This window comes from Suricata suricatta, chromosome 8 (assembly GCF_006229205.1).
Source record: "Suricata suricatta isolate VVHF042 chromosome 8, meerkat_22Aug2017_6uvM2_HiC, whole genome shotgun sequence".
In the NCBI taxonomy this organism is placed as follows: Eukaryota; Metazoa; Chordata; class Mammalia; order Carnivora; family Herpestidae; genus Suricata; species Suricata suricatta.
The window spans coordinates 10,207,126-10,220,923 of record NC_043707.1 but is presented as its reverse complement, the minus strand read 5'-3'; the positions used below and the strand labels follow the sequence as shown (position 1 = coordinate 10,220,923).

Sequence of the window (13,798 nt, the reverse complement as noted above, 5' to 3'; positions counted from 1 at the left end):
ACACACAGTTCAATTTCTCTGGAGAACACTGACTAATACATAATCCGTATCACAGAAGCCTGACCTGTGCCCTGTGCTTTACAGAAATCAAAGGACTAAAGCAGGGGTTAAGTTCCTTTATTTCTGGGGCAGGAGAACCTGGTTGCTGCCCAGCTCCATACCCTTGGCCATAGTCTTGCAGGGGCATGACCGCTCCATAGCAGTTCGTTCAAGGCAGCAGAATGAAGTTGGGTGAAGGAGGTAGGGACTGGTTAGAGACTGCTTTGCTAGAGCAGAAATCTGGCCTCCCTCCCAGCTTCCCCAGTGGTAAACTGAGTAAGAGCTCATCTTTCTTAAGTGTGTGCTCTGCTGTAGATACTTGGCTTGGGAATTTGTTAGCCCATTTAATACTCTCAATATGCTACTAAGGTAGGTGCCATGATCAGTTTCATTTTATAAATGCGGAAACTGAGGCTACAGAGCTTTGGCAACTTGTCCAAGTGATGGCACTGGGATTTGAACCCAGAACACTTGGCCGAATTCCAGGTATCTTGGAATCTGTGAATTTGTGGCTACAGCATTCACCACTTTCCTGGTTATAAGACCACTTATAGAGAATAATCTTATTTCCTTAGCAAGGTTTTATCCTTGGGAAAACATCCCCTTAAAACTAAAGAAAATGGAGGGTGGGATGAGTATTATGCAGAGAAACCACTTTTCTTGATTTTTTCTCCTCAAGCATCAGGGATTGGGGTGCACAGGTAAGTATACACTCAAGAGGAAGTATCAACGTGTCACCACAGGAAGTTTAACAAACCCCAAAGTCCCTCCTAAAGCAAACTATCTTTTATCTTCTTCTTCCTTGAGGTGAGGAAGAAGGAGCTGGGGGTGACATGAGACTCGCCCTGCCAGGCTGTGGCTCTTCCAGTATTCAGGTTGGCTACTGCACAGGTCTTGGCATCTCTGAGGGGCAATGACTCAAAGGAGGCCACCTATCCCAGAGATATCTCACAGAACTGAGAGAAGATGGAAATGCCTGCATCATCACTCAGGGCCAGGCACTCCTTATACTATGTCATGTAGCTGGCCCCTACCCCACCCCAAGCCCATGAGGCAGATGTGGCTGCCTGGACTCTTCATGCTACATCATGCTAATACCCTCAATGTAGTGGGATATTTTGAGAGATTATCCAATATTTCTTTTTCTTGTGCTTCTACCATTCCTCCTTCCCATCACCCAGAGAGTAGCAATCACCTTCAGTGATGACAGAGAGCCAAAGTATTGGTTTTGAATCCTACACCAGGCTCTTGATAACCATAGCAGACAGAGCCCTGAGACTCAAAAGACAAGGCTTCAGCATTAAGTTCCAGGAATTAGAAGGATTAATGAGAGAAAGAAAAAAGGATTAATGAGGTTAGAGCTTGAAGGATGCAGTGCATCAGGTCTGGAAGATCTACCGATGTCTGGAAGAATGCCCGCCTCATTTTTGTGACCATAAATTCTTCCTTACCATATGGCAGAAAGAGCCTAATCTTTGAGAGAAGCTGGATCTGGGGATCTGGGATCCCAGCTCTTCCACTTACAAGCTAGAGACCTTGTGCAAATTACCTGATCTCTCTATGTTTTACCAATAAAACTGAAAATAAACAACAATGGTTATGTGATAGGGGTCTGAGGGTATCGGAGGGAATCACATACACACCAGGGTCATGGCCTCATAGGAGGTGTTTAACAGATGGGAGCTGCTGTTGCTGTCATTGTCGCAAGTACAAGAAAATCATACGAGGACAGTAAGATCGGCTTTGCAGGGTGCGGTACGGGAATAAAGGAGACAAGCAGGTCCCCTTAAATACACACTCTCACCTGGGAAGGTGTAGCACGTGGTCACTTGTCTCTCGAGTCCCTTTCTACCTTTTTCTCTTGGGGACATGGTCACCCAGCTCTGAGCTACATTTCCTCAGCCTTCTCAGAAGCTCACTTTGGCCATGTGGTTCATCTCCTCCCCATGCAAGGTTAGCAAAAGCGATGCACCCAATTTTCACTTCACCTTACTTTCTTGCAAGAAAATCACTTCCCCTGGGTGTCCCCTCTTCTGCCTTCTCATAGGCTATGGCAGCCACTAGCTGGAACAATGCAGCCGAGGACAATCCGGTAGAGGGTGATAGAGAAACAGTGTTGGAGAAACCTGGGTGCCCAAGTGACAGTTTCGAGTCGAGCTGCCCCACCAACCTGTACCACTTCTCCCCTCGGGACTATAACAGAGAGAGAGACTTTCTTCTCTCAAGCCTCTGTCTCTGGAGGGGCCTTGGTTCAGCAGGACAGTATTTGCTTTTTACTTCTACAGGAATATTTTCTGGGTCTCTACTTCTTTCTCCTCCTTCACAAGCTAAATTAAAAAGGAAAAGCAGGGACGGTCCGTGTTTAAAAAAAAAAATGCCCAGGTATTTCTCTCCTTTTAAAATGCATTCTATAAATCTGTGCAGGTTCCCGAAACTGTCTCAGCAGGCAGAAACAAGAAAGGCAGGGGAAAAAAGCCTAGCTTCTCAGACAGGAGAAGGCCAGGGAGGAGATGAGAAGGTTTGTCTCTGTGGCGAATTAGCCCCATTGCCCCGTTTCACCTGGTTATGGGCCTTGCTGAAGAGGCACAAGGAGCGAAAGTCACATTTGAACCAGGTCTTAATAAAGCTCATGGCTCCCAGCTTTCTTCTGGGATTCATGTGTTTCTTGAAGTCCTATATCTCTCTAAGAAAGAATTGTCAAGGGGAGTCCAGGAGCCTGGACTTTTTTTTTTTTTTTTTTTTTGGTCTTTACCCTGAGGGCTCCCAATGCCTTTGCTGGAGAGGACTGTGAAACAGTGCCTGACTTGGGCTTTCCACCAAAGGTGTCCAGGCTGTGCTGTGAGCCCCACGGTTGTGAACTCTGGGGAGTCCTTTGTGTTGCTGACAGGCCACGAAGCCTGCAGGTTTTCTGTCTCTTCCTTACGCAGCCCTGCAATGCAGTCACCTCTTTCTGAAAGGCTGTTGAACAAAGAGGGACTCCAGCCATGGCTGACCACAGAGCCCCCTGCACAGAATGGCCCTGGATGGAAACTGCACTCATTCATTGCCTTTCCACGCATCCTGCGCTGCCTCTCCACAGATGAAGAGATTTCTTTTCAGAGATTCTTTTGTGTGGTTTGTCTTCCGATCAACCTCCTCTCTGTGAAAGTTTATATAACTGGTGTTATTTTTTTTTTAATGAAGCAAATCAAGTTAACTATCCTTAATCCTACGTACCTCCTTCCAAAATGCTATCGGCAAAGGGCCATCTCAAAGAGAATTGTAAGGTTTGGGATCCTACGCTAGGTTCATGCATGAATGGCTTCAATTTTCCACCCGTCTCATATCTAAACTCTTTTAATGTGACTTTGAAACTTACTCCAAAAGAGGAAGATCTCTTTTCTCCGCTAGCAGATTCTGAGTTCATCCATGTAATTCATGAATGGCAAAAGACAGGACCTAACGGAAGTCTGGAAAAGGTTTTGCTGGTTTTGGGCTCCTCTTTTGCACCCGTGTCATCTACCCTGTCTGAGGTAGAGACACCTGGAGCAAAGCCAGGGCACCCTAGTCACTCCAGCTAAGACCAACCTAGATCAGCCAGGTAGATGTGTCACCTCAGCTGAGACGTGGAGAACCTCCCACATCAGTATAAGTCACTGGCACAAAGACACCTGCTCTCAGTAAATGCTGCTAAATGAATGTTAAACTACAAGGCTTGGGGTCACTTGTTACACAGCATTATTGTGGTGAGACTACTGATACAAATAGCAATCATTTACCCATCCTATTTCCAGGAATAGCTCCCTATTTTCAGATGTGGAATCCTCTTGTCTCCTACTGTTAATCCGCAGGGTTTGGATGACATACCCCTCCACTTTCCCGCCCCCAGTATCCCCAGTGATTATAATCAACCCATTTCACTGCCTTCACCATAGCTATTTGTTCAGAGATGGGCATATGACAAGGCAAGCCAATCAGAGCAATGCCCGATTGCTTACAGAGATCGATTATAGAGACAGAAGGGCCAAAGAGATCAACGATCCCCAACCCTCCATTCTACAGGAGGGAAACCGAAGCTGTGGGCTCAAGGATTCCAAACTGCGTAGAAGCAGCAATGGGTCTAGAACAAAACTCTCCTGGACTACCATCTGGTTAATTTATCCATTTCCCAGTGACTCTTCTGAAAAGACTGCAGGATTCCCTTCAAACACTATGCCCAACTTAATAATTTGTTAATAAAATGCATATTGAGTATCACTCTCTGCCGTGAGTACCATGCAAGACGCCAAGGAAGTTTCAAATGAATAAGATCTAGCTGGCTGAGCCTCCAAGGGGGCATATTTTCAAACTAGCAAACATGTTTATTGCAATCTTTTCTGCAGAGATTTCCCCCCATGCCCTATGGGTTCCCAGAGAAGCTCATCAAAACTCCAGTGCTCGCTGTGTGCTTGTAAAAGAGGCCATACATGGAAGCTGGTGGGATTTGATTTTTATTAAAAAACATCCCCTCTGTATCCTACACCTGCTCTGAACCCTCCTGCTCAACAGCAAACCAAAAGCCCAAACGAGAAAATCACAAAAGGCTGAGTTTCACGAAGTCATGTTTTAATGTTGCCTTTCCGTGGGTCCTTATTCAAGCTGTGTACACCCTGACAGAACTGCAACCCAAATTACACATTTTCTACTGCATTGTGCCTTCTCTAGCATCCCTTAGATGAACATTTATTACTGAGCTAAATCAATATTCTTCGAAAAAAAGAAAAAACTGGAATTTACTGAGTACCTACTCTGTACCAGACATCATCTCCACCATTTCACTGACATTATCTCACCTACACCCTCTTATGGATGACAAGGCAATATCACCTTTCCCATGGGATGGTGGAAACTAAGGCCCAGAGATACTGAGTAATTTGGCCACCAAATTTCTCTGCCACAGCTGATAAGTGTCAGGGCAGGACATCAAATCCAAGACTGTCACCTCTAATGTTCCTGCTTTCCATCTGGGGCTTCCAGTTCAAACCCCCAATTAAGAAAACAGTTTTATTTCAGCAAACCCAAAAATACTCATGTTGGGAAGGATGCTGGCATGTGGAATTGGTGTTTCAGGGCAAACTGTGTCTAGGGTTTGGGTCTTGGAAAAGGTAGGTCCACACTTTAGTACATACAGAATTATCCAGAAGGTGCGGTTACAAAATGAAATAAAGAATGAAAAATGAAGAAAAGATGTTGAAGCCCTGCATCCAGTGGTTCCAGTGTCTTTGCAATACGTGCCAAGGATTTTCATTTGGAACAAGCGTCTCCAGTGATTCTGAGTCCAGTCTTTAAGCCATTCTTTGAAGACTGGGTCCATGTCCTGGGTCTGATGTAATTTACCCGTGTGACTTTGGGCAACCTCATTTATCTCAGACGACTTGGTTCCCTCGTCCATAAAAGCAGAAAGGTTGAGTAAAGTGCATTTTCTTCATTGTCACCATTGACATGTATTATTTGTATCATCTCATAAAATTACTTCCCCAAACACGACGGGGGGTGGATTTTCATCGCCTCTATCTTGGAAATGGTAGAAATGGGTTTTCAGAGCCTGTGAGTGGCTTGTGTGAGAGCACATGGTCTGCTTCTGATCAGAGCCAGAGTGATTATATCATAGTACACAGCAAGATGCTGGCAATTTCCCCCAAGTTCAGGGCTCCAGGGTAGCAGTAGGTTAAGCAATAGGTCAGGCTCAAACATTCATTTCACAAAGTAACCAGATTTCAAAAGACATGGCTTTGTGCTGATAGGGAAAGTCCACTGGGCTTGAGGGGGTAGTGTCTTCCCTGGTATACTGTCAACACCTATGCCAGGATTTCCCAGGGCTGGGCACGGGCAGAGCAACAGCAGGGGCCACTAAGGGGCAGTGAAAGGGGTACTGAGAAACCTCAGGTAGAGAAAAATGAATAGTGCAAACTGGTGTGATGTGTTGGCCATGTCCCACCCTGGCAGATATGGTTCACCCCCCAAGGGAATTACAGACAATGCAGGTGGAAACAGGAATCCTGCATCTTTAGGGACCTTGTCCTTTTTTAGGCAGCTACCCCTTCCTTGGCCAACCTCCTCCAGGGAGCATATACCGCTCTGGCAACTCCTCTGCTCCTTCTTGCCCTATGTTCCCAGAGGGGGTTTCTAGCCACATTCGTGCCCCTGGATGCGAAGATGTTAACTGCTTTTCCCGAAGAGAGGAGAGACTAGACATCAAAAGTGATTGCAAAATTGTGGTAGAGTCTGACAGTTTTTGTTACCACCAGATTTTCCAGAGCCTTTAATTTGCTCACCTGAAAATAGTCATAATGATGCCACTAATAGCCTTCATGTGGTTATCACTTTCTATGCGCCAGCAGAAAACAGGGACTCAGAGGGGTTGGCTGACGTGCTGAGGGTCACAAGAATACTGAATGATGAGCCTGTGATTGGAAGCCAGGACTGTCTGGGGCTGAGTTCATCACACCCTTTGGAGAAGGGAGAGGAATCTGGGAGGTGGGGTCATCCAAACTCCCCACCTCGTTATCAGGCCTCACATAGACTCAGGGCCCAGAGGCTGAGTAGAGAACACCAGAGAAAGATCAGTGACCCCAGAGGAAGTGGGGCCTGGCCAACTCTGAGACCCTTTCCCTCCTCCCTAGACAAGGCAGGATAAATAAAAATGCATTTAACAGGACAGCTGAAATCGGCCCAGTGTGCGTGGAAAAACAGCTTCCAAGCCCTTACTTTGGACCCATCCTGAAATATTTCCTAAATGCATCAGACAACAATAAGCTGATATAAGGACAGGGGTGCTGACTGCTTCCAAATGCTGTCACGGGAATCATAATGGCTTTGTTTTTCACACGGGAGAGAGAGAAAAAAAGTTTATGCCTCAAATTAGTAGGTCTGTCATGTTCCAAATTGTTTGCATTTCTAAAAATGGATGTTGACATGTGAACAGTTATTACCTAATGCAAGACCCAGAAATCTGCCTCTCTCAAGGCAACAACTGTGTAGTCAAGGGATACTCACCAGACTCATGGGTCTAAAGCTCTCTCTCTGGATATGAGAATACAGTGTGTCCCCTTCCCTCCCGCATTCCCCCTGGAGCTCAGGGTGTTTCTGAGCCTCTGAGACCTAGTCAGACTCCCCTCTTCCAAACCCTCAGCCCAAAGAACGATCCTCAGAGACCTAACCAGAGGATGCTAGTTCACCAGCAAGATTTCTCTACTGTGGTGTTTTTCAAAGTGTGGTCCCCAAGCCAGCAGCGTCACCTGGGAACCTATTGGCAAGGCAACCCCTTGGGTCCCACCCAAAGCCGGGTGAATCGGAAGCTCTGGGATACGGCCCAGGAATTTGGGTTTTAACAGTCCTCTGGGGGAGGCTGATGCTGCTCAAGCACTGAAATGTGAGAACCAGTGAGGACTGTTCCCTCCTCCCTGCTCACAGGCGCACACTCATGACCTACTATCTCTTACTCATCTTCCACTTGTCTTCTGTGTTCTCTGCCCACCGCAGCTCAGGCCACTGTCCGCCTGAGTAACTGCAGCAGCCTCCTGGGGAGTGGCCCAACCTCCAGGCCACTTGTTCCTAATCCCGTCTCTACTTGGAAACCAAAACCATCTTTCGAGAATGCAAAAATGGTGCCGCCAGTATCCTGCCTGGAGCCCGGTGAGGCCTTCTAACTTCCCCAGTCTAGGGTCACTGAAGAGTTCTGCCTCCACGGCTTGGGTCAGCGACACCCTCCCCACCGCCAAATCCAACAGAGCAAATGGAGTGAAAACAGAAGAGAAACAAGTTTCGTATCTGTTCTGCAAAGAGCTGCTGCCATCACACCCCGGTGGGAAATAACCTAGGCATGTAGGTCAGACGGACGCGGGTCCAGACTACAGCTCCAGCACTCTGCAGCTGTGGACGTTAGCAAGACACCCTCCCTCAGACACCTGCGTCCACATTGCTAAAGGGGAAGGACACTGCCTGCACAACGGGGTCATCGGAGAATTTGGTGACAACGTGATGCAAAGGGCCAGCACTCTGTGTGGCACATGGTAGGGAGGGAGTAAATGCTAGCTACCTCCTGGTCCAGCCACCCCATTGGTTAAACTTACAGACTACACATGACCGACTCCTGATTCTCCCCATGCTGCCTCAGGAAGGTTGAAAAGAGTGAAAAGGCTAAATCATCCCCAGGATTGGAGCTAAGAACCTGACTCTGTTTACCTCTGCATCGGAGGGTGTGTTTTCTCCTCTGCATTAATTCCCCTTGGGTTTTGCTAGTCTGCTTGTGCTGCTTTCTGAGAAAAGCCAACATTTCCTGGATATCTTACCTGGGATGATGTCTGATAGTAACATGAATATAGACAAGTGGGGGGTAGCAAATTCTTCAACAACAGCCCAGAGCACAGACACATCACACATGCGCGCGCGCATGCACACACACACACAAACGCCTACACGCTCGAACTTAGACGGACTTGCAGATCTATCCAACGGGGACACACGTGTGGCACTGGGTCACACATAGACACCAGGACACTTTGTGCCTTCACTGATTCATGTCAAATGTGACAACACCTTAACAAAAGAGCTAGAAAAAGCCGTACAGTACCTTTTGGTGACTTAAGTGTCGCCACTGCCCAGTCACCATCAGAACTTCCTAAAAAAATAATCGAGAGATGCTGATTTGCTGGCCGGCTTCTCGCACCCGCTGACCTCACCTGCTGGTGGCCCCAGCTGCAGCCTCCAAGGCAGGTGGGGAGCGGGCCTCAGGGGTCCCGGGGAACAGGGTGAGAGACCAGATGTGCACATGTGATTCTGTGCACACCTCCTTCTGCAGTATCAAGATAACACCCAACAGAGAGTCAATAAAAGTCCCCTGAAGAAGGCCTAGATGCTTTCTGTTATGTTAGGGAGAGATTTCTTAGGCAGTGAATCTGGCTCTCAATCTCAACCCTCTAAGAAACAAATGAAAATTTGAGTGGCATGAGGTCACTTTGACTAATGACAACACTTTGTTCACAAAAGATCCATTTTGATCCTGTTTGACTGCAATCCCTCTCCTGCAGAAGTTGGGGGAGAGGGGGATTATGAGCTCCAAATCCAAGGTTAGGTCAGGCTCTGCTGACTGCAATGTTACAGGCTGGGTGGCAGGTGCCCAAGGGGGAAGGGCTGACCTTGCACAGAGTCTGTGTTTGAAAAATATGATAGGGCGCCTGGGTGGTTGAGTCAGTTAAGCATCCGACTTTGACTCAGGTCATGATCTCAGTGTCTGTGAGTTCGGGCTCGACATCCAGCTCTCTGTTGTCAGCACAGGGTCCACTTTGGATCCTCTGTCTCCCTTCTCTCTGCCTCTCCCCTGATCCTACCCCCCACCCTCAAAAATAAACATTAAAAGAAAAAAAGAAAGAAAAATACTGTTGAATGAATGAATGAGCAAACGAATTCAAGTTTCTCTGTGAAGTGATTTTTCCTAAGGGAGGGAAATTCTCCTAAATGCTATGGGATTCAAGTTTGTTATTTAAGCATCCCATAATACTTGGAATTTTGTTTATAAATAAATTTCTCCAAGTGGAATTTCCTTTCAGGTGTGCCGAATGAGCCCTGCCTGGGTACTTGCACTTTATTAAGAGAACTCCCTGGTAACTCCTTTCACAGGTAAAGAATGTAAGAAGGGTGATGGCTACACCCTAAGCCAGTCTTTGACTGACCTTCTCTGTAAGATTGGGTTTTACTCCAAGCGGGGCAAACCTGCCGCACACAGTTCTGGGTCTGGGCAGCAGCCTCTGCCCATTGGCTGGAGGCCTAACCAATCAGGTGTGCCACTGGCCCCCCTTTCCTTTCTTAGGAATCTACCTGAAAAGCCCAAGTTCTCAGCATTTTTGCACAGTTTTCAGAGAAAGAGATCAGACTTCCAGCTGAGAGGAGTGGCAGGGAACATTCCGTGTGATGTGAAAGATTACAGAGCACAGATCCGGCCTCATTTAAACATTTCTGGTTGGCCTCCTGGGCATGCCAAAGGACGCTCAAATTGCCACATTCCCCCTGTGGATACGAACTCAACACCCTCATTACTCACAACAGAGGGGAAACGAAGGGGCAGGAGGGTGAAGAAGTTAAAATTAACTGGGACCCGCCCAGGATGACTTGATGTTTCTTTTCTCTCTGAGCCAGGTTCACGGACATCTGGAAATAGTGATGTGGCCCCAAATCTTCCCGTGTGGGTGAACACAACACTGCCTGAGTCACTGAGTCAAGGACGCCAAACAGGCCATCTGACCCCTAAGCCAAGTTCATCACTTGAAGACGGGAGCCATGCCCCACACCTGAGGCAGGGTTTAGTTCTGACCAGGTGGTAACAAGTTTTCTTTCATAAATACACTGAAAATAAGGACACTTAATCAGAGAGCACACAGGCTCCCAAGTATATACATAAGGTCCCACTACATGCTTGGTGCCACTACCTTGACATGAGATAAATATTTGTTGAGTGAAATAATTAAACATTTCTTAAAGGGGGATGGATCTAAGGCATCGAGAGGAAAGGAACATGAGGGAACCTTCTGGGTGATGAAATATTTCTTATCCTTACTGGGATGCTGGTTATCCTAGAGTATGTATCTCTCAATAAACATGCTACTGTAAAATTATCTGTAGCATGCCTTAAATATATTACACCTTAATTATACTCAGCACCATGGGAAAACTTTTACCTTCAGACAAACAATTCAATATAAATAATCCTCCCTCCAAAACAAGAGGGAAAAGTGCTCACCAATTTTTTTTGTTGTTGTTTGGTCTGGTGATAGCCTTCTGATGCCAGAAATTGCTCTCTGGAAGACAGAATCATCTCATGGAGAGAACATGGGATTCTGAATCAGATAATCCTGAATGTGACTCTTGGCTCTGCCACTTACTGAAAGACTCTGGAAAAATTGCTTAACTATACCGAGTCTTAGTTTCACCATCTGCAAAAGACTGGGACAGTACATCCCTCAGAGGTGTAGCGTTTTGAGCCTTCAATGATGTTAGCCCTCTTCTTGCCCTAACTTAAAAAAAAATTAAATTTGTAGAGGCCAATCCAAGGCTGAGGCCCCATGCATCATGTAGGTTTCTCACACATGACTCCTACAGCGGAATTCCTGCCACGTTGAAGTGCAATGCTGTGGTTTTCAACAGTGCCACTGGCGACTGCAACATGATTTGGGCAAAAGAGCCCCTTGTCTGTCAAATCACAACAGAGGATATCTTCTTATTAAAATTTTACTGTAAAAATGAAGGCGCCATGGCATTTTGCCAATAATGCTGGTACGCCCTGTCTCTTTCTCTCACTGGGTAGCCAGGGTTGCAATGAAGTATCTAAGGGGCATGTAGGTCAGTGAGAAAGAATGAAATCTGGCCATTTGCAGCAACGTGGATGGAATCGGAGGGTATTATGCTAAGTGAAATAAGTCAGTCAGACAGACAGATATCCTAGGTTTTTAGCCATATGTGGAAATGGAGAAACTTAAGACCATGGGGGAAGGGAAGGAGGGAAAATAGTTACAAACAGAGACGGAGGGAGACAAACTATTAAGAGACTCTTAAATACAGAGAACAAACTGAGGGTTGATGGGGGAGGTGGGGGAGAGGGGGAAATGGGGGATGGACATTGAGGAGGGCACTTGTTGGGATGGGCATCGGTGTTGTATATAAGTGATAAACCATGGGAATCTACCCCCAAAACCAACAGCACACTGTATACACTGTATGTTAGCCAACTTGACAATAAATCATATCCAAAAAATAAATAAGATAAAGGGCACGTGGTCAGGAGTTTAAGTCGTGGGTGCCTAGTGAAAAAACTAGACATGGGGCCAACAGGAGATAAACGCCAATGCGTAGTCAACTTTCTGTATGCAAGGTCCATCAGAAATTATGTGAAAGTGTGGTCTTTTTCCACCTCTGGAGGCAGGAGCCACCCTTTTTGAACCAACAGGTAAGCCTTCAGGACATTTTCCTTGCAAACACCTCTGCCTTGTCAACACTGACCTATGAGGAACCACAGAGTGGGCTCTTCACATCATAAGTACCCACCACACAGTTGGCGGAAGCCAGGTTCACTGAGTCCTCAGGTTACATTTCGACTCAGTTTATCACAAGATGCACTTCGTGTCCTCAGTCTTGGGGGAGGATGTAACTCAACTGTTTAAGTCCACATTTCTGACTTAGGAAGGAGAGTCAGTTGGATAAGATTTAATCTTTTTTTGATGGATGGCAGTAGCCCTATGTCTGGATCTTCGTCGTTCAGGCGATATGGGGGCAGTAAAGAGGTCTGACTGATTGCCGGTCCTTGGAACAGCTCAGAAAAGTTTGCTGTTTGCTTGAGGGAATAAACTCTCCCTCCCTCAAAACTAGTCGTCTGAGCAATTGCATGTTAATCAAGGCACCAGCATATCTTGCAGATCTGAGGGAAGATATGGCCAACAAATAACTCTGGTCTGCAGACTTTAACATGTGGCAGTATTACTGAGGGCTGACTGTATGCCAGGCTAAGCACATTCTGTGCACTCTATCGCTGAATTTTCCCAACAAGCCATCAGCTCTGTATTGTTATTATCACCATTTTACAGAGGGGGCAACTGAGACCTGAGGAGGCTAAGTAATTTCTGAAAGACCTTGAAATATCTAGTGATGTCTTAAACTCTGTCCCAAACAGGGGCAGAGGCCACGCCATGCTCCACTGTCTTGCTGACCATCTCGTGCTCCTGACATAAAGGGGTGCCCATCATATGTTCTAATTCACTAATTATACAAATATTTATTGGGAGGACTTGTAAGTTCTGCGTGGCACCAGGTGCTGGGATGTATTGATGAATGGGAAAGACTTGGTTCATGCCTCAGTGGGATCTACAACCAAGGGACACATGATTAAATGTCTAAAAAATGAATGAATGAATGAATGAACAAAATAAGTGATAATCCAACCCCATTACACCTCCTTGTACAGAATTTGATGAAGTTTCACTACTAATATTTCCCTAGTGGGTGCTAATCTTTTTCTGACAATTGGGCACTGAGCCCCTTGGGAACAGAGACCATTCTGTAATCACATGCTATCTCTCTGAATTGTAGAGAGAAAGGAGCTTTCTTTAAACATCAGTGAATGTGTTGGGGCACCTGGGTGGCTCAGTCAGCTAAGAGTCTAACTTTGGCTCATGACCTCATGGTTCACAGGTTTGGGTCCTGCATCCGGCTCTGTGCAGACAGCTCGGAGCCTGAAGCCTGCTTCGGATTCTGTGTCTCTCTCTCTGTCCCTCCCCCTTCCATGCTCTGTCTCTTTCTCAAAAATAAATGAACATTAAAAAATTTCTTTAACATCAATGAGTATGATATCAATAAGCAAATAAAATAAAATAAAATAACAAATAGTTACTATTCTTTTCTCTCTGGAGTTGGGACATATTTAATGGCCCATGGCATTCTAATAACTAGAATGAGTGGAACTGTTTCATTTTTATTTTAAAATTTCCTAACTCTTCATTCCTCATTTTTTACATGAAGAAGTTGAGGTCAGAGAGTTTCAGTGACTGGCTCAAACTACTCGATGTTCTGGATATTAAAGCCGCCAAGAGAAATTTATTTTCCAGGGGTATTTTTGAACCTGGAAGTTAACCCTAAAGGCAGTCCAAGTCTTTCCTTCTTTCCTGGGAATTTTTAGAAAATGCGTCTGCTTATCAAAGGTTGCAGAGCTCTCAAAAGCAAACAATTTTTTAAACAACTTCTCTCCTGGGAGGTAATG

The 13,798-nt window shown here is 46.0% G+C and overlaps 1 protein-coding gene across 1 annotated transcript in view; it reads right to left on the bottom strand.

Moving 5' to 3' along the window:
• The window catches only part of LOC115300198 (protein shisa-9-like), a 260,506-nt gene that overhangs the window by 12,318 nt on the left and 234,390 nt on the right, over positions 1–13,798 (bottom strand). Inside the window, exon 4 of the mRNA XM_029949837.1 lies at positions 8,630–8,677. Coding sequence (XP_029805697.1) covers positions 8,630–8,677 — 48 coding nt within the window. The remainder of the gene's footprint in view (positions 1–8,629; positions 8,678–13,798) is intronic.